The sequence below is a fragment of the Periophthalmus magnuspinnatus genome, chromosome 11 (genome assembly GCF_009829125.3).
Source record: "Periophthalmus magnuspinnatus isolate fPerMag1 chromosome 11, fPerMag1.2.pri, whole genome shotgun sequence".
Classification (NCBI taxonomy): domain Eukaryota; kingdom Metazoa; phylum Chordata; class Actinopteri; order Gobiiformes; family Gobiidae; genus Periophthalmus; species Periophthalmus magnuspinnatus.
The window spans coordinates 21380591-21407445 of NC_047136.2; the positions used below are offsets into that span (position 1 = coordinate 21380591).

The 26855-nt window shown below is 41.7% G+C and overlaps 1 protein-coding gene across 2 annotated transcripts; it reads right to left on the reverse strand.

Moving 5' to 3' along the window:
• On the reverse strand, window positions 1-26188 carry cacng7a (calcium channel, voltage-dependent, gamma subunit 7a). Of its 2 annotated transcripts, XM_055225475.1 has the most exons (6): window positions 25993-26188; window positions 24140-24226; window positions 21666-21806; window positions 7047-7192; window positions 578-795; window positions 7-367 (listed from the first exon to the last, which is right to left on the reverse strand). In XM_055225475.1, exons 1-6 carry the CDS (start codon window positions 26186-26188, stop codon window positions 301-303), a joined length of 855 nt encoding a protein of 284 aa, XP_055081450.1. In that variant the 3' UTR covers window positions 7-300. The 2 variants fall into 2 exon arrangements, with proteins under 2 accessions (XP_033831333.1, XP_055081450.1); XM_033975442.2 differs by having other exon boundaries at window positions 1-795.
• Window positions 26189-26855: the final 667 nt, after the last annotated feature.

Sequence of the window (26855 nt, forward strand, 5' to 3'; positions counted from 1 at the left end):
AAACAGTTTCATTCTTTTTTATGTAGGCTACATTTGTCCATTCTTTCAACTTATTCAGAATCGGGTTAGTACATGCTGCCTGCCAAACTAACCACAGCTAGCTAGCCTAAGTAAATGTAAGAAAACGTAAAGTGCCGAGCCGTAAAACCTAAAATTACAACAACAGCTGATGCAATAGTCTTAAATGATTTCATATTGTCCATACTACTGTCCACAATCCTGTTATGCTAACTCTATAGCCCTGTATACAGAAATAACCCAGATGTTTTAGCTTTTTAGCATTAGCCCCTTAGTGTTAGCCTAGCATGGTGATGCGCTCATCCGCATGTGTGCTTGGTAGCGGGGAGGAGGCACTGCGGCCGGTGGTTGTAGCGGTATGGACTGGGGTGGCGGTCCACTGGGGTGTGGGTGCTGCGGGTGGGACGATCGGGGGAGGGTGGAGGTGCTCGGTGTCGCCCCTGGGTGCAATGGGTGCGGAGGGTACGATGATGAAGAGGAGGAAGACGCGGGCTGGAGCTGGTAGCTTGCTGCTGACGAAGGTCCCGATGAGGAGGGGGGCGTGGCTTGTTGCTGCTGAGGGGGCGGGGTCTGGGTGAGCTGGATGGAGATGTCCGAGGAGACGTCGGAACCGCTGCGCCCCCTTTTGGGTGGAGGCCAGGAGTCCGGGTGCAGGTACTGACCGCTGTAGTCGCTGCAGTCGGACATGCGGGGGCGGTAGAGAGCGGGGTGGGGTCGGTACAGCTCTTCCTCTGCGTATCGCTTCATGAAGAGGTACACGGACATGACACCTGCCCCCTGAGGAGACAGAAAGAATAAGATATCAATCGTTTTGCAAAAATAACACATTTAGTCAAGTTACAGATGCTGACTAGCAATTATTTCTGTACAATCATTCTATAAAATACACTAGATATTTTAAGCCTCATTTCCACTGGTTCATTTTGGAGCAGATCGGTACTGGCCGCAAGTGTCTCCAATGTCTAAAGTGAACCATACCGCTCAATTTGAGGAGCCTGAAAAGGAGCCTGGACCGCACTACCTCCCAGAGGAAGCCAGCGTGGTACGGATCGCTTTAGCTAAGGTGTAGCTACACATTAAACGAGATGATTGGTCAAGAGAGAACACAGACTCAATGACCAAAACAGATAGAAACAGAACTTAATAATCGCTCACCAAACACTAACCTAATGTCTTATTTCCAGATATAACAACTTTATATGTTGAGCCGGTCTGTGTCGCGAAACAAAGCACGTTAGCAAAAGCAGTTTCCTGTTTGTGGATGTGACACTCATGTATAAAGATTGAAAATGTTGCGTAATGCATCTAACAGAAGCCAAACCCAATGCATTACATAAAGAAGGGTTAAAACACAGTGTACAGGCCCAGAGAAGTGCAGTAAATACTGAAAAAACAGATGATAAAGTAGTTTTAGCCATGTCTCACAGTGCCATATACTAAACATCTTTTTGTGAATTGCTGAAATTGGCCTCATGATCACAAGTATAATTCAAATCTGATTTAGTTAGAAAACTTTTGTAATGTTTGTGTGACGTCAGCAGAGCTCTAACCCTGAACCTGTAGTCGTGCCTCGAGCATGGAAACACAACTCGGCTGGAGGGAGCCGCTCCAAACAGACCCGCTCCGAGATGGCCCCGAGCCAACTATGCCGGTGGAAACGAGGCTTTAGATATATTATTTCCCAGATAAAGGTTGAAAAATGGCGAGTGAAGTGCTTTAGTGATTAAAATCAGAGTGTTCATTCTTATTTAGACATTCTCTCTTTCATATAAAACATCTTTTGGTTTTAGATTCTGTGTAGTCCAGATAACACTATGTAATTATGTTTATTCTAATAGTCGAATAGCAGCATTTTTAAGAATATCCCAATGTTTTACAAAACATTCATTACTGTAAGCCTCTATATTTTAGTAAAATTTTAACCCATATCTGCTCTTAGTCACAAGTAAACATGTTTTTGGATTATACATATTAAATCAAATTTCTAAGTCTTTATCATTCATATCATTTATGGAAAGAATCTCATGACAATTCAAACTCATTGATTTAAGCAGCCGACTATGGGCCTTAGACAGGGCCACATGCACTTTTATATGAACTGTTCATAACCTTTGACCTTATTGAATGTTAAGGCATGGACACTTTAGCCACATCCACACTAAACCTGGAACTAAACCAGGACTAAACCAAAACTAGACCAGAACTAGGCCATGACTAGATTGGGACCAAACCATCACATCAGGATTTAACCAGGACTAAACAAGGACTAAACCAAGACTAAACAAGAACTAAACCAGGACTAAACCAGACTATACCAGGACTAAACCAGAGCTAGACCAGGACTAAACCAGAACTAGACCAGGACTAAACTAGGACTAGACCATGACTAGACTGGGACCAAACCAAGTTCACATCAGGACTAAACCAGGACTAAACAAGGACTAAACCAGGACTAAACCAGGACTAAACCAGGACTAAACCAGGACTAAACCAGGAACAAACAAGGACTAAACCAGAACTAGACCAGGACTAAACCAGGACTAGACCATGACTACACTGGGACCAAACCAACTTCACATCAGGACTAAACGACGACTAAACAATTACTAAACTAGGACAAAACCAAGATTAAACCAGGACTAAACCAGGACTAAACTAGGACTAGACCATGACTAGACTGGGACCAAACCAAGTTCACATCAGGACTAAACCAGGACTAAACCAGGAACAAACCCGAACTAAACCAGGACTAAACCAGGATAAAACGAAGACATTGCAGCCTAAGCAGCTGAGTTCAGGAGAATATATCGATTTTGCTTAAACACAGTTAATTTATTCAAGCTTTTCCCTCAGGACTCAACTCTTTCACTACATTTTTGCGAGCGCATGTTTTTGGGGCTGTTGTACCAAACTCTTTACGTAATTCGTCCACCATGAGGCGCAGCCAAGGCCAGAAATCGCCTTTAGAAAACTCCCGAATCTGCACTAGTCTTGTCCTGCTTTTGCTCTTTCTGCCGATGGGGAACAAGTACATAAATGCGCGATAATTTTTGCAGCGCGTAGACAAAACGGGTCGACGCTCCTCAGAGGAACGGCTCATTATTGGAAATGTATTCATGTTTACAGCCGACCCCAAAGGAACGCCGCTGGTTTAGTTACACAGAAAACAGCGGGAGAACAGCGAGAATCAGCTTTAGGAATGTCAAAGAGGTTTAAAAGATGGATTTAAATAAGGAGATGGATTCAGGGAAAATGGGTTAAGTGTTTTGCCCAAGGACACTATGATAACACTGGGAGTTGGACATGATTTCCAACTACTAAACCGGCCTTACATATTTTTGAGTTAAAAAAATAAATAATTAGGATTTTTTTCCCCCCACATATTGGTGCAATTCCTACACAAAACACTGTATCGACAGGGAAGACAGTCACATTCTGGTCTACAGTCGGCTGTCCACTTCACAAACTGGAACTGGAATCGTGGCTTACTGTCTACTCTTTGGTCAAGTAAGAGACCAGGCTAATCATGCTAATTAGAATACTTAACGGCGATGAAGGTGAGTCAGGAAAATCACAATAGAAACATAACATAACTCATAAATAGACTAAACAAAGCCAGTGTAGTTTCACTTTAAAACTCCTCTCTTAAGGCAGAACATAAAGTGGAACGAAACACTAAATCCATACATTTTTTTGCTAGTAAACTGTGTATAGGTGTTTCAATTTCATTATCCACTGTTCCTAGTCCTTCTAAGTGTGTGCTGCCTCCCAAGGTCACTGCAGTTTACAGTAGTTGGACTTTTAAACATGTTGTGGTTGTTTATTCTCTTTGAGCCTCTGAAGTTGTATTTGGAGTGATTCGTGCATCTTTAATCGCTTATTTTCAAGACGCCATTTTGCTGATCAACCCCTGTTTTCACCGTCATTTTCTTTTCTCTATTGGTGATACTCGTAGGATTGGGCAGCGTTGCGTTGACATTTTGGTACAAATCGCTTTCATTACGTTGTTTTAGATGAATATTGCGATTAACAATGTGTAAATTATAACATAATGATCCACGGGTGTCAGTCGCTGCACCTAATTGGCCTACTGAGTGACTCCTTACACGTAGGATTAACAGTGTCTCATGTGACCGATTCTGCATTAAAACAAATGAATGTGCAGAAGACGTGGAAGATATTGGGCTTTCTCTGTATAAATAAAGATACATGAAAATTACATAAAGCTCACAATGAATTCTGGATGGAAGCGGAAACAATTTCAAAACCACTGTCCAGATAATACCTCTGAAGACATTTATATGCTGGGCCCCTCCTGGATGAATGAGGGATTACACCGTCACACTTTAAGGGGTTGGTTTAGACTCGGTTTGGATCATGTTCGGTCCCTGTTCTATTTTAGTATCAGTGACAGCAGTTCAGTCCTGGTCTAGTCCAAGTTTCTACAGATGTATTTCAGTTCTAGTTCACAGCTGCATGGAGGTCCTTATGAAAAGAGGAAAACAACAACAATAAAAGTGTGCTACATCAAAGCCTGCAGTGTTTCTCACATGATGCTAAAACCGCCAGCGCTAGAGGCTCCAAAGGGTATGGGATAAAAGATTTCACTTTAAAAAGAGGACAGCCAAGCGAAGATGAACACTCGGGGACACACACGGTTTGAGGATACAAAGACGAAAAGGCGAAGACGAGAGATTAAAGCAGGACACAGACTAAGATTTAAAAGTTAGGATTTAAAATGAAAAAAAGGAAGAATGCACAGAAGGAGAAAGATAAGGAGGAGAGGAGAGAGGATTATAAAGAACAAGATAACAGCTAAGGACAGGGACAAGGTAAATGGGTCTTGGACTTCTCCGCACTGTGGCCAAACTCATGGGATAAAGGTGCACTCTGTAGCTTTTCTGAAGGCTTATACACCACCTGCTTGTCTCCATGGAGATGTCGTTTTGTCTGTCATAGGCAATTCCCAATATGACATTACATTATTATTATTATAAATGTTTAAACTACAAGCCATTATTCAAAACATGAAATATTCAAAATGTTATTGCTTTGCCTGAAATTTTCCACAGTATGGCATTAAACATATCTACTAGCATTTATTAAAAAGATCAAATATTCAAAATGGTCCATATCTGCCACCTGCTTGTCGTCATGGAGATGCTATTGCTTTTCCTGCTATGCTTCACAGTATGGCATTAAACTTACCTACTGTCATAGAGACAAGCAGGTTAAGTTACAGGTCAGATCTGTGAAGAGGCATCCCCACTCAATAAAAACAGCTGTAATTGAATAAACATGAGATACAGTAAGATTTATGCCATGTACCGTGGAACACTCAGGAAAAGGGATAGCATTTCCATGAAGACAAAAAACAGAAAAGTTACAGAGTACACCTTTAACCAATACTATCTCTAAATCCTAAAACCCACATCACATTTTTCAAAAGGAGGTTTTCATTTTTAAAGCCATAGATTGTAAAGCAGCAGCTGGCTCTGGGCGCTGAGCTCTCGGCTGATGCTCTGTATATAAATGTCAGGCTTCTTCAGCATTTCTGTGGCATTTTGGTTTGGCTCAAATGTCACAGAGCCCCCCTCATCCTTCAAGAGCACAAGACAGCTTGGACCGCTCGTCTCACTGAAACTTTAAGATATGACTAAATATATTCACTTTTTTTTTTCCCCTTTAAATTGGTTTAGTTTATAATTTTACTTCTTGGTTGGGCAGCAGATACAAAATACACTCTCATTCATGGTTTTTTTTCTTTATTTTTTTTACTACTTTCTACATTTTATATACCCACAGAAGACGCCAAATAAATAAGGTAAATAACTCTGCTAAATATTTTTCAACAAAGCAAAGGGTGGCTATATATACACATAAATATAAACATAATATACCTATATACATAAATCTCACTTCATATATTGATGTCTTTTGGCCTGGTAGTGTACATAGAGGTAATTCTATAACTGTTGCCTAACAACGAGGACCAAAAATGTACACAATAGTTATGATTAGTCTAATAAAAATGTTTAAACTGTCAGAAAAATGAGTTCCTGCATGAATAGGTTGAGCTATTCTGTTTAAGAATTCAGTGCTAATTGCTATATTGTTTATTTATTTTTTTATTTATTCTCTCAACTTTGTAAAGTGTTAGTTAAAGAAGCCTTAAAACAGTTCATTTTACACAGTTTGCAGTGGTCCAAAGTTATCCCTCACTTGCATTATACATTCAGAGCATCCTAATTACTCACCATAGTTTATAAGCACTTCTTACAACGACCAGAGACCAGAGCAGAGTTGGAACTGGAAAACAACTAGCATACTAACCATACACTCCCTGATTCTCTGACCGTAAAATACCCCCCCTTCTTTCTCCTTCAGTCTACCCTCAGCATCCCCCTTTTCTTCCCCACACTCCCTCTCTCCCCGGTCCACCCTCAGTATCTCCTCTTCCTCCCCACTAACTCTAACCCCCACCCCCCATCTGCCCCTCTCTTCTAGTCTACCCTCAGTGTCCCCCTTTCCCCCCCACCCTCACCCCTCTCTCTGCTCCAGTCCACTGCAGAGAAGCAGAGGAGCAGTGGACTGAATAAGCCTTTGCCCCAGAATCACAGTTATTAACATTTATGAATATTGATGCAGCCTTCGCCTCCTCTTCCTCCTCCTCCTCCTCCTCCTCCTCACATCAGCCACTCTCTGCTATGAGTTCACTGCAGTTTGGGATTAATATAAGGAGTAAATGTGAGGTAGTTTGGGCTCATATGACGTCACAATGTTGTAATACAGAAAATACAGTTGGAGAAGTGCGTACGTCACAGTGGGCGTGTACAGGTGGAGGTGAAAATCAGCAAAATGGCGTCTTAAAAATAAGCGATTAAAGATTACTCAAACATGAATCACTCCAAATACAACTTCAGAGGCAAATTTATGGAGCCAATCCTTAACAATCCTCTTTGGTTCTTCTCTGACCTCTTTGAGAAGGAGGAACCACATTTCCCATCGCACATCGTGTTGTTGCGTACCTCTTTGAGCAGGAAGGAGGAGGCGGCGAAGGCGAAGGACCAGCCGTAGTGATAGTGGAAGAACTGCTCTGCTTCTCGAGGACGGTTCATGACCTCATCGTTTATGCTGGAGATGTACAGCACCAGACCCACCACCAGACTCAGACCTGAAGAAACACACACGGCTCAATGAATCATCAGTTATACAGGATTTACCATGAAATATCCAAAAGGTCAAGGCAGGAATGTTGAATCTGATCATGCAATATCAGGTATAAAGCAAATATTAGGACTTGGTTTGGAGAGAAATACATTACAGCGCTTGCAATTTAGGCGTCAAACATTATTAGTGAGAAAAAACATAATAACAATGCAACCGTTCATATCCTACGCTACGTTTTTTACACTAAACTTAAAATGCAACTCGGTGTAAAGGTAATCGAAGTATACAGTGTTCTAAGTAATGCAGTACTCTGATTGGACCATGTGACACTGTGACCAAAGTATTGTTCCCAGCTCTGGAAATGTTTCAGGAGTCAATTGAAATGCCATTCATAAAACTCTGGCAGGTACTTTCTCACATGTTCTTTCTCTCCCTCCCTCTGCTCCCCTCTCTTCTCTCTGCCTCTCCCCTCTCCATTCTCTATCACTGTTCTTTGTCTTTCTCAGACCTCTTCTCTCTTCCCCTCTCGTTCTCACGTCTTCACACTGCTCCATTCTCTCCTCCTCTCATGTTTTTCCCTCACCCTCTCTTTCTTCGTTCCCTCCCCCAATCCCTCACTCTTTGTCTCTCTCCCTCACCTCCCTTCTCTCCATTCTCTATCCCTGTTTCTTGTTCCTTTTTCGAACCTCTTCTGTCTTTCTCATGGCTTTTACACTGCCTCCTTCTCTCTCTCCCTCCGTTCTCTCCTCCTCTCATGTTTTTCCTTACCCTCTCTTTCTTTGTCCACCATCCCTCTTTTTCCATCTTATCCCACCTCAACCCCTAAAATTATCTTTTAAAAATAAAGTTTTAGTTTGTTTTCTTCTTTCTCCCCTCTCTTCTTCCTCTCTATCCTCCCTCTCTCCTCCTCTTTCTTTTTCCTCTCCACCTTCTCTCTCTTCCTCTCTATCCTCCAATCTCTCCTTCCCCTCTATCCTCATCCCTCTTCTTCTATTCTCCCCCGCTCTCTTCCTCTCTATCCTCCCTTCCGCCTGTCCTCCTTCCCCTCTATCCCCCCTCTCTTCTTCTTCTCTATCCCCCGTCTCTTCCTCAATATCCACCCCTCCTCCCTCTCTCTTTCTTCTTCCTCCCTTCTCTGTCCTCCTCTCCATCCTCCCCTTTCTCCTTCCTCTCTCTTCTTCTGCTTTACCCCCTTCTCTCTCTACCTCTTTATCCTCCCCTCTATCCTTCCTCTCTCCCCCTCTCTCTTTTCCGCTCTCATCCTCTCTCTCTTCCTCTCTATCTGCCCCTCCTCCTTCCCCTCTATCCCCCTCTCTTCTTCTTCTCTCCACCCCCCTTCATCTATATCTACCTTTCCTCCCTCTCTCATTCTTCTTCCTCCCCTCTCTTCTTCCTCTCTCTCTTTTTCCTCTCCACCCCCCTGACTCGTCCTCTCTACTCCCCTTTCTCCTTCCTCTCTCTCCCTCACCTCTCTTCTCTCCCTCTATGTTCTTTTCCTCCACTCTCTTCTCCTCTTTACCCTCTCTCTGCTCTCCCTCTTTTGTACTGTTGTTGTGTCTTTGGGCAAGACACTTCACCCTCCTCACCCTCAGTGTCTGTGTACTCTGGTGTATGAATGTGTGTGTAAAAACATGACCATTTACTGTAGTGTGGATTTTTGTGAATACTGTATATTTCATTTTAAAAAATAAAGTTTTAGTTGACAGCAGATTTGAGACGACAAAGAGCGCTTCAGAACATGTGTGTAGGAGTCGGAACTACAGGGTTTGAAGTTTTTGTTGACTGAAGGAGACATTAGTTGATTTCTCTGATTTCCTAACTGCAGCCTTTGTGATTGAGAATTTAAAACCACTAAAACACGTCATCACCGCTCACCTGCATTTCTAAACTCCTATCAGTTTGATCCTGATCTGATTATTTCCAAACTGCTCTCACTGAGTATGTTCTAATTGAAAGCTCCAGATGTTGAGTTAGTTTGAATGTCTCTGTTTGTGTGTGGAGCAGGTGGAGCAGGTGGAGCAGGTGGAGCAGGCCCCACCTCTGCTCTCATTCATATGCAGCGACTTCACTCTATTCTGCTGTAAGACCTCACATCTGTTCAAACATGAAAACATCAAAACAATGATTATATTACATTAATTAAAGATGGAGTCTGCAGGAGAAAAACAGCGTTACATCATCTTGAACTGTGTCACTGACAACATTAGAAACAGATAATATATTCCCACAAAAAGTAGCTAATGAACACTTTATAATATTTGCACAAAACTGGACACTTTATAACACCGGTCACTTTAATAAGTCATGTTTGCACTGTTGTTCTGATGCTGCTGTTGTATATATTTTCTACCTTTAAGTATTTTTATTTGATTTTTAAGCATATCTTTTTTTTTTTTTTTTATTTCGTGCATGCCTTTATTTGTATTTGTATTTATTCAGTGTGTTTTATGTTTTATGTTGCACTTTATCACCAAAATAAGTTCCTAACTGTGTTCACAAATGATGGCAATAAAAGGATTCTGATTCTAATGCTCCTATATATATATATATATATATATATATATATATATATATATATATATATATTTATTTATTTATTTATTTATTTATTTATTTATTTATTTACATTTTTTTTGTTCTTGTCTTTGTTCTTGTATCTGTACTTTTACTTTTACCTTTACACAATGTACTGAGTACTTCTTCCACTTGGGATCACAAAACACTGCACATTCACTTTTGTACATGTTTAACCTTCAGAACTGATCAGTCTATCAACCAATCGATCAACAATACTTCAAAAACACAAAATGTTAATATATAAAACAGTTCCATTTAGCAGTGTTTTCTTCATAGTAAATTGTTGTAATCTACGACAAAATGCTATAATTATCTGTTGTGTACAATTGGAAAAGCTCAGATCTAAAATTAAAATTCTAAGTCTGACTCATTTTGCATTGATTATTCCATTGAAGTAAACACTGCACTGTTGTTATTTGTCCATCAGGGGGCAGTGTTGTGGTTCCATCGAGCATCTACTGCACCGTTTGACTCTGAATACACTACAAGAAGAAAACAAGCCCAGAAAACATATGTCCAACAGTCTCTCTCTTTTTCACCCCATCTCTCTCTTTCTATCTCTCTTTTCTGTGTCTCTGTCTCACCCCATCTGCCTCCCTCTCTTCTCTCCATCCACCCATCTATCTCTCTCTGCTTTTCCTCTCTCCTGTCTCTCACTCACCCCCCTCCACTCACTTGTCCGCTCTGCTCTCACCTTCCCCTTTTGTCTCCTTTCTCTCTCAATCACACTCTCTATCTTCCCCTATCTTCTCTCCCTCACTCACACACTCCCCCCTCTTTTCTCTCCCTGCATCCCTTTGCTCCCCATTTTCCTGTCTTTTTCTGACCTCTTCTCTCTGCCCCTCTCTTTCTCTTTTCCCCTCTTCTGTCTCTCTGTCTCCTCTCTCTTTCATGTTTTACCTCACACTCTCTTTCTTTGCTCCCTGCTCCTATCTCTCACTCCCTCACCTCTCTTCTCTCCTTCTGTTTCTCTCCCCTCTCTTCTTCCTCCCCTCTCTCTTCCTCTCTATCCTCCTCTCTCATCTCCCATCACTCGCTCTTTCCCTTTCTCCATCCTTTCTCTGCTTCTGTCCTCTTATCTCTTTTTTCTGATGTCCTCTTTCACTACCTCATATCTCTCTCTCCTTTCTTCTCCCTCTCCCTCACTTCCCCACCTCTATCTCTCCTCTCTCCCTCACTTTTAAACTCTTTCTCTATCTTTCCCTCTTTCCTCCCTCTCTTTTCCTCTCTATCATAACCCCTCTCTTTTTCCCCTCCACCCCTTCTCTCTTCCTCTATCCTCCCCTCTCTCCTTCCTCTCTCTTCTTCTGCTCTACCCCCCTTCTCTCTCTCTTCCTCTCTATCCTCCCCTCTATCCTCCCTCTCTCCACCTCTCTCTTTTTCCTCTCCACCCCCTGTCTCTTTTTCTCTATCCTCCCCTTTCTCCTTCCTCTCTCGTCTCTTCTTCCTCTCTTCCCCCGTCTCTTTCCCTCTCTTCCTCTCTATCTTCCTCTCTATCTTTCCTCTCTGTCCTCCCTCTCTCCCCTTCTCTCTTTCCTCTCTATCTCCCCCTTCATCCCTCTCTCCTACCCATCTCTCTTCTTCCTCTCTATCTTCCTCGCAATCTTCCCTCTCTGTCCTCCCTCTCTCCCCCTCTCTATCTCCCCCACCATCCCCCTCTCTCTCTCCTCTCTATCTCCGCCTCCATCCCCCTCTCCTCTCTCCTCTCTATCTCCCTCTCCATCCCCCTCTCCTCTCTCTCTATTTCCCCCTCCATCCCCCTCTCCTCCCTCTCTCTATCTCCCCTTCATCCCCCTCTCCTCCCCCTCTCTATCTCCACCTCCATCCCCCTCTCCTCTCTATCTCCCCCTCCATCCCCCTCTCCTCCCTCTCTCTATCTCCCCCTCCATTCCCCTCTCCTCCCCCTCTCTATCTACCCCTCCATCCCCCCCTCTCTCTCCTCTCTATCTCCCCTCCATCCCCCTCTCCTCCCTCTGTCTATCTCCCCTCCATCCCCCTCTCTGTCTCCCCCTCCATCCCCCTCTCTCTCTCCTCTCTATCTCCACCTCAATCCCCCTCTCCTCCCCCTCCATCCCCCTCTCCACCCCCTCCCTTCTCCCCCTCTCCTCTCTATCTCCCCCTCCATCCCCCTCTCCATCTCCCCCTCTCTATCTCCCCCTCTCCATCCCTCTCTCTATCTCCCCCTCTCCATCCCCCTCTCTATCTCCCCTCCATCCCCCTCTCTATCTCCCCCTCTCCTCCCTCTCTCTATCTCCTCCCTCTCTCTATCTCCCCCTCCATCCTCCCTCTCTCTATCTCCCCCTCCATCCTCCCTCTCTCTATCTCCCCCTCTCCTCCCTCTCTCTATCTCCCCCTCCATCCTCCCTCTCTCTATCTCCCCCTCCATCCTCCCTCTCTCTATCTCCCCCTCTCCTCCCTCTCTCTATCTCCCCTTCCATCCTCCCTGTCTCTTGCTGTCATAAAAATGTCTCTACACAGAGTCTAAATGTGTTTGTCATGGCTCGACTTCACACAAAAGCACACGGGGAGGGATGTGTCTAATTCCTGGAGTGTGTGACAGCGCCAGGTCTGTTCTCATCAGGGAGAAGGATAATTACTGCAGCTACAATCATTTTAATGGGCCTGGGCCGACGTGATCGTACTGGCAAAATCAATGCGCTTTTATTCACCTGCTGCTCGCGCCTTTGTTCATCTCACTGTTTAAAACCAGAACAAAAGACCAGATTACATAAGGCTGTTTATCCACTTATGTACCAATCCTATTGATACTTTGCAGTGACATCACTCTGGGAGGTTCTACATGTATCTCTATGGTGAAATGTTCAGCAGTTACCATGGTGACACAATGTGCACATTAGCAAACACTGTCAAAGAAGTTATAAGCTAGTCTGAAAACTCAAGAAAAAATACAAACATGATTTAAACGTTTACGGTCCTCTTTAGGAGTTTGATTTTCAACAAAAAGGTGAGAGCGACTAACTGAAAAACTGTTGGCTAATGCTAGCTAGCTTGTGACGGTAATGCTATTTGAGAGGGACTTGTTTAACAGAACAAATCAGATCATCTAGTTCCAACTCAGCTCTTTCGTGTCAGATTGTGTTAAAATAAAGCTCAGATTAAAGTATAATAGAGCTTCAGACAGAGCAGTGCCTCCAGTTAGCTTCACAACCCCAGGGAATGTTGATGACATCAGCCGCAAAGTCTCAATAGGTTGTGTTCATGTGGTGTTAGGACATTGTAGAATATCTGTTATAATCACTGGGCCGATCAACATGAAACAAAAACTGGCACAAAGTTCAACGACGTCTCTGTCAGTTTAATTAAACAAAAGTCAAATTATTATTATTTTTTTTTCACAATATCTTCATAAAATGGAGCCATTATCCAACCAAAGACGTTACTGTTGTAAAAAGGACTTTAAGCCATAAGATTAATATGACAAGTTTGTGGAGTCGATCCCAACCTTATAATGAGTTTGGAGATTTCTTTCATAAACAGTAAATCTTCCATAGAGTTATACAGGCCCCGCCCTCTATTTGAACATATGACATCATCAAATTCAAGAGCAGGAGCGCAGCCTATAGTTTACTTAATGTTCAGGTTTTGCATTTGTAATTTTAGAGTAACAACTCCATGCATCGCACACGACCCATCTCCATATCTTGACCTCGGCTTGGTCGCCATTAGCAACCTGGAATATTAGCCTGTACTGCAAAAGACAACACACTTTTCAGTATATTATATGGCACTTTTCCACCTTCAAGACTCAAAGCGCTTTACATCAAAGAACCACTCACCCATTCACACACACATTCATACACCAGTGCACACAGACACTGGGGCGAGGTGGGTTAAGTGTCTTGCCCAAGGACACAACAACAGGATTCGAATGTGGTACCTGGAAAACCAATGATGTTCACATTGAGAGCGGGATTCAAACTTTCAACCTTCTGATCAATGGACGAGCACTCTACCAGCTGAGCCACTGTCGCAACTGAGTGATAATTACTCAATTCACTGTTGTTATGGAAACAGGAAGCCATCTTTAAACGATAGTATCAGGCAGATTACGATAGTATCAGGCAGATATCAGATTACGTTTTAAAATCAAGGACACTTTCAAACATTCGTACCACTCGCCCAAAACGAAATATGAACCAAGCTCGACAATAATCAGGACTAAAATTGCCGCCTAAAACATGACAAACCCAAGCAGGACTAAACCACTCTAAAATGAATTCAAACGCAAAAGTCGTTTCATTTCCCCGTCTCTTTCTCTCTCCAGTTTTACCCTTAACAACCAGACTGCAGTCTTATGTCACCGTCCCCACAGGTAGTTAAATGTGTGGGTTTTCCTTTGGCTCTGCGTTTCAAAATGGAGTCACGATTCTGCAGCGTCCAGTCAGCAGTGCCCCCCCGTAACGCCTGCATCTGCCACCGGAGGAGCCACTTACTTACCGACAACACATAAACATGCACCGAACGCAAAACCAATCAGCATGCGCACTGTTTAAAGGCGCACTGTGCAGCTTTTTTGTTAGAGCGTCCTCCGCCTGCTTGTGTCCATGGAGATAAAGACGTTAACTGCGATACTGTTGAATTTTCCAGGCAAAGCTAAAACAGTGACCCGCTCGTTTGGTGAAGACATTTCTAGTCTAATTTTTATTCAATTTTTGTCCCAGTAGATCAGCTCGCTCTTCAAGTTTAATCAAGGTTTTATTCTTTGGGGATGTGTAATCATCCTCGTGCGTTACCAAGCAAATCCCCAATGACTTTGCTGTTTGTAAATTAAGGATTGGATTGAAATGAGCACAAGCGATCGATGGGAAACAGAAAGTCATTTGAACAAAGATTTGTAATATTCTGCTGTCAATCATGTCCCCGTGTTTGTTTAAGGCTAATGTTACTTCCTTCGTTTTGAGAGTCACAATACAAAGATAATTTAAAGGTCCTGTATTATGAAAAACTGACTCTTGTGAGGTTTAAGTCATCCTCTAATGCTGCTCAAAAACATACCTGCATTGGCGTTTTGTTTTATTCACACATGTTATTATAATTTTCGGTCAAATTGGTCAAAAAATCCAAAAATATAAAAAGTTCCGGAGCAGGTCTGTACATGTTAAAATATTTAGCATAAAAAAACAAGACAAAATCCCTCCTTTTCCACCGTGTTTCTTCAAACATTGGTCCCACAATGAACATCTCGCAGTTCGCAATTTAAATAAACATTACAAAAACATGCATCGACTCAAACTACGTCTACAAATCTGTCCCGACGCACTTCCTGTATTACCACATGACATCACAAGGTGGAACAGAGTGTTTTCAGTTTGAGAGAAGAACTCAGCCTAAACGTGCAGGGTTTGTGTGTTAAACATGTGTGAATGAAACAAAACACAACTCCAGGTCTGTTTGTGATGAGGAAACAACATTAGAACGGATCAGAAAATAGCATAATATGGGCCCTTTAAATTTGGATTATGTAACTTTTCTCTTCTTGTCTCCATGGAGATATCATTGCTTCACCTGGAACGTTCCACAGTAAACACACACTTTCTGTAGCTTTTCACAATCTCTGTCTCATTTGTTTAATTGACATGTTTTTGTCATTCAATAAACATTTTGAACAGTAAAATAATATAGTTTTAATCGCGATGTAACACAAAAAACAGGCACATTTCCATCGTCCAACTTCCCCCAAAGTGTCCAGTCTGCTCCAAATCAAACGTTTTTACTGACAAAGAATTGGCTGTGGACCTTAGCATTAAAGAGGCCCGAGCTGATAGCTGACGACCCCTATACTGCGAAATGTTACACAGTGCAGTTTTAGGCGAATGAAAGGATGTAGGAAACAGTGACAAGTAAAAAAAAGTTGTCTACATCTCTCCACACACATTGACGATACTGCCAAATCTTCAAAGTCTATGTGTTTTGGTGCAGTTTATTTCCTAGTTTATGGTTCATGTTGGTCCACCTCCTCTTAAATACCCCATAGAAGTAAAATACCCCTCTTTAAGAACGGCAGTAATAGTAGTAGCAGTAGCATAGTATTAGTAGTATTAGGAATTGTAGCACTGTTACCGTCATATTCACAAAAGGCCAAAGGTTAGAGCAACCTATTTTCTTACTGAATGTGTTGACTTGACCTCAATGTGAACTGCTGCAGGGTTTAAACTCAGATTCCTGTTATGAAACTCCTCCTCTTCCTCCTCCTCCTCCTCCTCCATCTTGGTCAGATCTAGTGGAGATGTTTATAGTGTTTATATTTGTGACAGGAGCAGATGTCTGAGCAGATGTGAGTCTGAGGAGGCCAGGCAGAACCAACGCTGTCACTTCAGATGTTAACTCTGAGGAGAGCTCTTCACCGAATTCAAAACACTGATTGGATGTTCGCTTCAACGAGGTTTATTTCGGTCTTCCAATTATTTCGGAATTTAACTTATTTTTAGCTGGCTAGAGCACAGTTTACACTCTGACATGTTTGGGATGTCTTCTGTATTCTTCAGAAGGGTCATGTGATATTGTGATTGTACTGTTTTTTGCGACTGATTTACACTGATTTCGCGCCATTCTCTTACCTACTCTGTTTGGAGAATAGAGGTAAATGGAGCTTTTCCACCTTCAAGACTCTCACAGCGCTCTACATCAAGGAACCTCTCACACAACAACAGCATTCATCTGTGGGAGCTGGATTCGCACCGCCAACCTGTGGGCCAGTGGATCTAATCGCTCAACCAATGATGTTCATGTCGAGAGCGGGATTCAAACGGCAACCTTCAGATCAATGGGGAAAAAATCTACCAAATGAGCGATTGTTGAATGTATAAACAGGGATGAGGGGTCCATCACCTTTCAGGAACCTGGGTTGGTCTTTGTGAGAAGTTGGACTGCAGATGGCGCTATTCCCCAACCAATTCAAATCAGTGTAAATCAGTCAATCTGCAAGACTTTTGAGTTTAGAGATGTTTTATACTCCACACAGTCCACGTTTAACCTAAGAGTAGTGTTTTGGTGTTCATTCTACAGTCTCCAAAACCAAAACTGGTTCCTATAATTGTTGAAAAGCAGAAATGCCCTCTGCATAAACCCACAGTCCTAGGAGTAGTTTGGTGAGTAAATGTTTGAGTTAAAATAGTGGGCTGTGTCATCACTTTGAAATACAGCAGCATCTGTTCAGTGGATCTGAGTCTTCAGCACTAAACACATCTGCTCTGATCCTCGGGGCAGCTCACAGAAACCACAGAATACTGCAAAACACTGAGAAAGCACGGTGTTTGAAAGATATGGGTAAAGGTGCAATGTGTAACTTTTCTTGTCAAGTGTCTGTCAGTTGCTTGTTTCCATGGAGATGTTGATTGTTTTGCCTGGAATCTTCCGCTGAGTATTTCACTGATGCATCTGTTTAATGCCATGCTTCATTTTCATTTTCATAGGGTACATTTTCACTATGTTACTTTTCAGGAAATATTTCTTATATTTCTTTTCCTGTAAAGTTCCACAAGATGGCATTTGCGTCTGTATCTCCATGGAGACTACAGGTGACAGCATGTTACAAGTCAGATCTTTTGAGCGACTAAACTGCAAACCAGAAGAATTTATCCTTCGTCAAAGTATTTTTGAGCAATAATAACACCTGTAATTTAATGCATGAAATATAAGTTTAATGTCACACTGTGGAACATTCCTCAACATCTCTATGGAGAAAAGCAGGTGGCAGAAGAGTTACATAGTTCATCTTTAAGAATTGAGAATATAATTTGAAAATATAACACTGTCTATTGTGACTGCAGACCTGATACTTTAGACTGTAGTACACCAGAACAGACGTGGTACTTTAGACTGTAGTACACCAGAACAGACGTGGTACTTTAGACTGTAGTACACCAGAACAGACGTGGTACTTTAGACTGTAGTACACCAGAACAGACGTGGTACTTTAGACTGTAGTACACAGAACAGACGTGGTACTTTAGACTGTAGTACACAGAACAGACGTGGTACTTTAGACTGTAGTACACCAGAACAGACGTGGTACTTTAGACTGTAGTACACAGAACAGACCTGGTACTTTAGACTGTAGTACACAGAACAGACGTGGTACTTTAGACTGTAGTACACAGAACAGACGTGGTACTTTAGACTGTAGTACACCAGAACAGACCTGGTACTTTAGACTGTAGTACACAGAACAGACGTGGTACTTTAGACTGTAGTACACAGAACAGACGTGGTACTTTAGACTGTAGTACACAGAACAGACGTGGTACTTTAGACTGTAGTACACAGAACAGACGTGGTACTTTAGACTGTAGTACACCAGAACAGACCTGGTACTTTAGACTGTAGTACACAGAACAGACGTGGTACTTTAGACTGTAGTACACAGAACAGACGTGGTACTTTAGACTGTAGTACACCAGAACAGACGTGGTACTTTAGACTGTAGTACACAGAACAGACGTGGTACTTTAGACTGTAGTACACCAGAACAGACGTGGTACTTTAGACTGTAGTACACCAGAACAGACCTGGTACTTTAGACTGTAGTACACAGAACAGACGTGGTACTTTAGACTGTAGTACACAGAACAGACGTGGTACTTTAGACTGTAGTACACCAGAACAGACGTGGTACTTTAGACTGTAGTACACAGAACAGACCTGGTACTTTAGACTGTAGTACACAGAACAGACGTGGTACTTTAGACTGTAGTACACAGAACAGACGTGGTACTTTAGACTGTAGTACACCAGAACAGACCTGGTACTTTAGACTGTAGTACACAGAACAGACGTGGTACTTTAGACTGTAGTACACAGAACAGACGTGGTACTTTAGACTGTAGTACACAGAACAGACGTGGTACTTTAGACTGTAGTACACAGAACAGACGTGGTACTTTAGACTGTAGTACACCAGAACAGACCTGGTACTTTAGACTGTAGTACACAGAACAGACGTGGTACTTTAGACTGTAGTACACAGAACAGACGTGGTACTTTAGACTGTAGTACACCAGAACAGACGTGGTACTTTAGACTGTAGTACACCAGAACAGACGTGGTACTTTAGACTGTAGTACACCAGAACAGACGTGGTACTTTAGACTGTAGTACACCAGAACAGACGTGGTACTTTAGACTGTAGTACACCAGAACAGACGTGGTACTTTAGACTGTAGTACACCAGAACAGACGTGGTACTTTAGACTGTAGTACACCAGAACAGACCTGGTACTTTAGACTGTAGTACACCAGAACAGACCTGGTACTTTAGACTGTAGTACACAGAACAGACGTGGTACTTTAGACTGTAGTACACAGAACAGACGTGGTACTTTAGACTGTAGTACACCAGAACAGACCTGGTACTTTAGACTGTAGTACACAGAACAGACCTGGTACTTTAGACTGTAGTACACAGAACAGACGTGGTACTTTAGACTGTAGTACACAGAACAGACGTGGTACTTTAGACTGTAGTACACCAGAACAGACCTGGTACTTTAGACTGTAGTACACAGAACAGACGTGGTACTTTAGACTGTAGTACACAGAACAGACGTGGTACTTTAGACTGTAGTACACAGAACAGACGTGGTACTTTAGACTGTAGTACACAGAACAGACGTGGTACTTTAGACTGTAGTACACCAGAACAGACCTGGTACTTTAGACTGTAGTACACAGAACAGACGTGGTACTTTAGACTGTAGTACACAGAACAGACGTGGTACTTTAGACTGTAGTACACCAGAACAGACGTGGTACTTTAGACTGTAGTACACAGAACAGACGTGGTACTTTAGACTGTAGTACACCAGAACAGACGTGGTACTTTAGACTGTAGTACACCAGAACAGACCTGGTACTTTAGACTGTAGTACACAGAACAGACGTGGTACTTTAGACTGTAGTACACAGAACAGACGTGGTACTTTAGACTGTAGTACACCAGAACAGACGTGGTACTTTAGACTGTAGTACACAGAACAGACCTGGTACTTTAGACTGTAGTACACAGAACAGACGTGGTACTTTAGACTGTAGTACACAGAACAGACGTGGTACTTTAGACTGTAGTACACCAGAACAGACCTGGTACTTTAGACTGTAGTACACAGAACAGACGTGGTACTTTAGACTGTAGTACACAGAACAGACGTGGTACTTTAGACTGTAGTACACAGAACAGACGTGGTACTTTAGACTGTAGTACACAGAACAGACCTGGTACTTTAGACTGTAGTACACAGAACAGACGTGGTACTTTAGACTGTAGTACACAGAACAGACGTGGTACTTTAGACTGTAGTACACCAGAACAGACGTGTACTTTAGACTGTAGTACACCAGAACAGACGTGGTACTTTAGACTGTAGTACACCAGAACAGACGTGGTACTTTAGACTGTAGTACACCAGAACAGACGTGGTACTTTAGACTGTAGTACACCAGAACAGACCTGGTACTTTAGACTGTAGTACACCAGAACAGACCTGGTACTTTAGACTGTAGTACACAGAACAGACGTGGTACTTTAGACTGTAGTACACAGAACAGACGTGGTACTTTAGACTGTAGTACACCAGAACAGACCTGGTACTTTAGACTGTAGTACACAGAACAGACCTGGTACTTTAGACTGTAGTACACAGAACAGACGTGGTACTTTAGACTGTAGTACACAGAACAGACGTGGTACTTTAGACTGTAGTACACCAGAACAGACCTGGTACTTTAGACTGTAGTACACAGAACAGACGTGGTACTTTAGACTGTAGTACACAGAACAGACGTGGTACTTTAGACTGTAGTACACAGAACAGACGTGGTACTTTAGACTGTAGTACACAGAACAGACGTGGTACTTTAGACTGTAGTACACCAGAACAGACCTGGTACTTTAGACTGTAGTACACAGAACAGACGTGGTACTTTAGACTGTAGTACACAGAACAGACGTGGTACTTTAGACTGTAGTACACCAGAACAGACGTGGTACTTTAGACTGTAGTACACAGAACAGACGTGGTACTTTAGACTGTAGTACACCAGAACAGACGTGGTACTTTAGACTGTAGTACACCAGAACAGACCTGGTACTTTAGACTGTAGTACACAGAACAGACGTGGTACTTTAGACTGTAGTACACAGAACAGACGTGGTACTTTAGACTGTAGTACACCAGAACAGACCTGGTACTTTAGACTGTAGTACACAGAACAGACCTGGTACTTTAGACTGTAGTACACAGAACAGACGTGGTACTTTAGACTGTAGTACACAGAACAGACGTGGTACTTTAGACTGTAGTACACCAGAACAGGACCTGGTACTTTAGACTGTAGTACACAGAACAGACGTGGTACTTTAGACTGTAGTACACAGAACAGACGTGGTACTTTAGACTGTAGTACACAGAACAGACGTGGTACTTTAGACTGTAGTACACAGAACAGACCTGGTACTTTAGACTGTAGTACACAGAACAGACGTGGTACTTTAGACTGTAGTACACAGAACAGACGTGGTACTTTAGACTGTAGTACACCAGAACAGACGTGGTACTTTAGACTGTAGTACACCAGAACAGACGTGGTACTTTAGACTGTAGTACACCAGAACAGACGTGGTACTTTAGACTGTAGTACACCAGAACAGACGTGGTACTTTAGACTGTAGTACACAGAACAGACCTGGTACTTTAGACTGTAGTACACAGAACAGACGTGGTACTTTAGACTGTAGTACACAGAACAGACGTGGTACTTTAGACTGTAGTACACCAGAACAGACGTGGTACTTTAGACTGTAGTACACCAGAACAGACGTGGTACTTTAGACTGTAGTACACAGAACAGACCTGGTACTTTAGACTGTAGTACACAGAACAGACCTGAGAGGATGAAGAAGATCCCGGAGACAAAGGCGAGGATGGTGCGCTGAGGTCGGATGTGTCCGATGTTACTGATGACAAACGCCGTGAACACGAAGAGCAGGGAGACCATCGGGAACGGGGTGGCGGTCCGAACCATTTCTACAACACAAACATGAGATTATACAGTGTGATAACGTCATACTCCCACATGGGGGCGCAAGAGACAGCGTTTCCTATTGATTACTTTGTACTTTACCATGAAATATCCAAAAGGTTCACAAATGTTGAACCTGATCATTTCTCTTAGAGTCTCTTGAGCAGAGTTATTAAACTTTTTTCCTTACTACATCATTGCGTATGTCTTGCTTCATATATTTGATGTCTTCTGTGTGTATCTATTTTTACTTTTTACATTTTAAAGAGAAATAAAAACATTGAATGAGATGTTGTGTTCAAACGTTGCTCTGGTCGTGTAAGTACTGAGTATATTGTGGTTCTGAGGTCTCGATGAGGTAAGTGAACTGAGGCTGTGTCATTAATCAAGTGTTAAACTAATCAAGACCCAGTCGTTTGTAAAGGTCAGTGATCAGCTGGAGTCTTTTTAATGGAGAGGTCCACAGTCACTGCTCTGTCTGTAAAAACACAATGGAGCAGACGGGAGACTGTGGTGTTGCAAATGACTATGTTTAAAATCTTTATTGTTTAAATTTAAAATATTAATATTTAAAGGGAGTTTTACTTGTTTAAAGTTAGATAAAATATAATAAAAGATTTAAAACTACTTAATAATGAATATAAGGAAAAGCACGTTCACTTGTTTGCAGTGGTGGAAGTACTCAGTTTTGTTACTACTAAAAGTACAGATACTGGAGCAAAAAATAGTCAAGTAAAAGTAAAAGTATCACATGAAAAAACCTACTTAAGTAAAAGTATTAAAGTACCTGTTTCAAAATGTACTTAAACAGTGAAAGTATTTCGCCCACATTTTGAGTCTTATAAAGCTCCAAATCTGTTTTTATTTGTATATTTTTATTTGATCAAAACATTTTCAGCAGGTCTCAGACAATAACAAAAAATACTTTTACTTCTCAGTCCAGTTCAAAAATGTAGTGAAGTAGAAAATATAGATACTGCTCTCAAATGTAGTGAAGAAAAAGTAAAAATTATCCACTTTAAAATGTATTTAAGTAAACGACAGACCTCAGCACTTTACTACTTTTACTTTGTTCCACCACTGCGTGTGTGACATCGCTCAGTCTTAAATGTTTTTGCAGATTCCTGGGGTAAACAAAAACCCAGAAATTTGAGAACATGGCTCCACAAAGTATCACTTAGGACTCAAACTGGAGACCATCTCGTTGTGAGGTAAGAGCACAAAGTACGTCCATTATAATTATACAAAAATAAATTAAAGTGTGGTGCTATTTATCTGAAAATTGCACCTCATAAACTAGAAAACAGCACATTCAATAAAGTCCCACTATGTCCCTAAAAGTCCTCAGTGAGAGTTTGGCAGGAGACACAGAAGCACATCTGGCCCTGTCCACTTTACATAATACAGGATTATCCAATAGTACACAACAGAGAAGAGACCGGGCAGGTTGTCACAGTCTCATTCAATAGATCTCTGAAGTTAAGCAGAACAGGACCTGGTTAGTGCTGGGATGGGTGGGGGCTGGTGGTGCAGACTGGCAGCCTCACTTCCATCAGTCTGCCCCAGGACAGCTGTGGCAATAGCAGCTTAGCACCATCGAGCTTAGAGTGAATGACTTAAGTAAAAGTATCACGTGAAAAAAATTAAAATCTGCTGAAGTATAAGTATTTCAGTACCTGTTTAAGTGTTGTTCATTTGTCAAAGTGTGTAGTGATATAGATTCAAAATGATACATATTTTGGTCACAGTAACAATATGAATCCATTTCTTAATTTTTCATGTAAATTTTGTTTTTGTTTGCTCAAAGCTGAAGCCTGAACTCGAAAACTTTAGTCAGGACGTTACCATGAACAAGTACAGATACTTAGCAAAAGGCGAAGTTAAATCTGTCAACTGGACAAATCGTTGTAGGAGTGAAGACTCATCCAAGACACTTCTTCAGTTCTAACTTTGCCTTTTGCTCTGGATCAGACCTGGACGACTGAGGGTTTTACACAGATAAGTACAGATACTGCTCTCAAATGTAATGAAGTAAAAGTGAAAAGTATCCACTGTAAAATGTACTCAAGTAAAGTACTGATACCTACAAATTCTACTTAAGTACAGTATTTCACTACTTGTACTTTGTTACCTTCCACCACTGCCAATAAGTACATGAAATGAAGAGTGAAATGGCAAAGAACATTGTAAACTCTGAAGCTGAGTTCTCACATTATACATTTAAAGTACTAGAGCATTACACAGTTCACCTTGAATGAAACAGGCTGCAGAGAAGAACACAGGGTAATAACAATATCACCACACACAGAATGAGATACAGATGAGGTATGTGACTCACTGAGGATGTTGGCTGTGTTCTCTGTGGTGATCTCGATCTCTGGTTCAGTGAAATACTCCGAGGCCACACAGCGACCCTTCTCTGGACCTAAGACCAGGGATGGAGGAATACTGTGAATCTATGTAGTACAGAACAATAAATACCCAAATTAAAATGTAGTTAGTTTGTTCTGTTACATGGGACAATCAGAGTACTGGTTTCTGAATATTTTGTACTTTTACATGAGTTGCATTATATTATAGTGAAAAAAAAACCATGAGATTTCCTCACAGTCTGATTTTTGTTGCCCTGTTTGTTCCGCAGTAATTTCTATCTGTTTACCTGCCTCATCATAAGTGCTGTGTTTTCTGTTTTCTCATTAATATTGTGGAGTTCAAAGCCAAAATTTATTAATGAAGTAACTCCATGTATGCATTTTAATTAGAGGTTTGGGTTAGAAAAAATGTATTCTGGACACCACCAAATGAAACAATAACTGTACCAGAATACAGGTACTCAAAATGAGTATGTATGTATTTTTGGTACAGGTATTCAGTTACTTCCCATCGCATATCAGAAAAATCCAAACTCCAAATTAAGCAAGGCAAGTTTATTAGTATAGCACAATTTGTACACGAAGTGCTTTAAAAGAAAGACATTAAAATCACAATACAACAAATCAAAACATAAATAATGAACATTAAAAAACAAGTCAGGAATAAAAACCTTTCAGTCATATGCACAGATAAACACAACTGTTTTGAGCCGGGATTTAAACATTGTCAAAGTAGAGGCCTGTCTCACATCTTTCAGGTTTTAGCTGCAGAAAACTGAAACACTGATTAGTCCCGGTGTAGTTCTGGTTTAGTTCTAGTTTAGTCCTGACTCTGGGCACCAGATTTATCCTGCATTTGTCTCCAGTAGGTCAGACTACTGTAACGTCCTGTTCACTGGCCTCTTCAAACGAGCCTTAACACAGCTGCAGTACATCCAGAACGCTGCTGCTCGGGTCCTGACTAGAACCAGGAAGTACTTCACACATGTGTCCTGTGCTCAGGTCTCTGGCTCCTGTGGCTCAGAGAATAGACTTTAAAGCAGCTCTGTGTGAACAAGTCTCTCCATGGACCAGCACCAAAGAACATCTCCCACATGTTAGAGCCACATGAACCATCTCACATGAGGAGAACTTCAGGGACCGACCTCCTGCTGGTGCCCAGAGTCAGGACTAAACATGAGGAATCAGAGTTTTAGTTTTATTCAGCTAAAACTTGGAACAGTGAGACAGGCCTCTACTTTGACAATGTTTAAATCCAGGCTCCAAACAGTTCTGTTTATCTGTGCATACGACTGAAACTGCACTTTCCTTTTTAATATTAATTTTATGATGATTATTGGTAATTATTTGCGTTTTGATTTCTTGTATTGTGATTTTAATGTCTTTCTTATTCCGTAAAGCACTTTGAATCACTTTGTGTACCAGTCGTGCTATACAAATAAACTTGCCTTGCCAATTTTGCCATTTTATTGATGCTCCTCCTATAAAATTAATTTAAAGGAACACTGGAGGTGGCACTGCACCAGCTTGTTTCCATGCAAAGAGTTAGGAACATTCTCTATATAGATAAGTTTTATACCAGACTGTAGCAGATTACATCCACATGAACACGTTTGCCATGGAAACAAGCAGGTGCCCCTCCTCCAGGCCAAGTAAGAGTCAGGTTTGTGGAAATGCAAGTCCACTCATAGTCAGGATGCATGTTTTTTAGTGCGACATCACCAAAAAACTACGTAACTAAACAAAAATAAGTTCTGCAGTGGGGCTTTAATTAAAATGTGGTTTGATGTCTGTCATATATTTATAAAGAGAGACTGACCTGCGACGAAGCAGACCCTCCAGAGCCCACAGTGCAGTGCCATTTTCACCTCTGTGGTCTGGTTCTGCTGGAGTACGATTCCCTCCTCCATCAACAGCCAATAATCTGTAGAGACGGCCACGCCCACCAGGAGGAGCCCACACGCCCCGAACACTGAGGAGAGCAGGGTAAGAGCGCGAGTGCTGAACGAACTCATCTGCCACACAAACACACAGATGGAAACAGTGGAGTTTAGTATAAACCTGTCAACATCAGCGCAACTGCAACACATGGAAGAGGTCATCAACGTGAGGGCTGAAGATGATGTAATAATGTAAATAACAAAACAAGAAAATATAATAAAATGTCCGGTCTTTGATTTATATGTTTAAAATGTAGGATTTTTTGTAAACAACTCCAGGAGCAACAAAGCAGACATACTGACCGCTCACTTTCACGTTAGAAAACTGTGGTGTCTAATGAGAGCTGATGTCACCGTAAACGTCATCACAACAAAACGCCGCATACTGTCGTCGCCCCCTATGGAGAGCTGCCCTTTTTTTTTCATTTGTATACAAAAGACTACACAAAGCTGCCGAATCCTACAAGTATCAACAATTAAGAAAATAAATCTGGAAAAGGAAGTGCATATGTCACAGTGGGCATGTACCAGTGAAGGTAAAAACAGCAAAATGGCATTTTAAAAACAGTCGATTATAGATTACCCAAACATGAATCACTCCAAATACAACTTCAGAGGCTCAATGAAAACAAACGACTAGAACATGGTTAAAAAATCTGAAATGTTGCAGAATAGGTCTGATTTAAACTCTGGGTTCTACAAAAAGGTATCACATCGAAGTTAATCTTACGCAAAACTTTTC

Bases quoted from the DNA above. Each gene is read 5' to 3' on its own strand.
- cacng7a (XM_033975442.2), bottom strand. From the start codon at position 26,188: ATGAGTTCGTTCAGCACTCGCGCTCTTACCCTGCTCTCCTCAGTGTTC. The intron at 21,807-24,139 runs GTGAGTCACATA...TTTGTGTTGTAG, and splicing joins GAACACAGCCAACATCCTCA to AAATGGTTCGGACCGCCACC. The intron at 796-7,046 runs GTACGCAACAAC...CTGTCTCCTCAG, and splicing joins CCTCCTTCCTGCTCAAAGAG to GGGGCAGGTGTCATGTCCGT.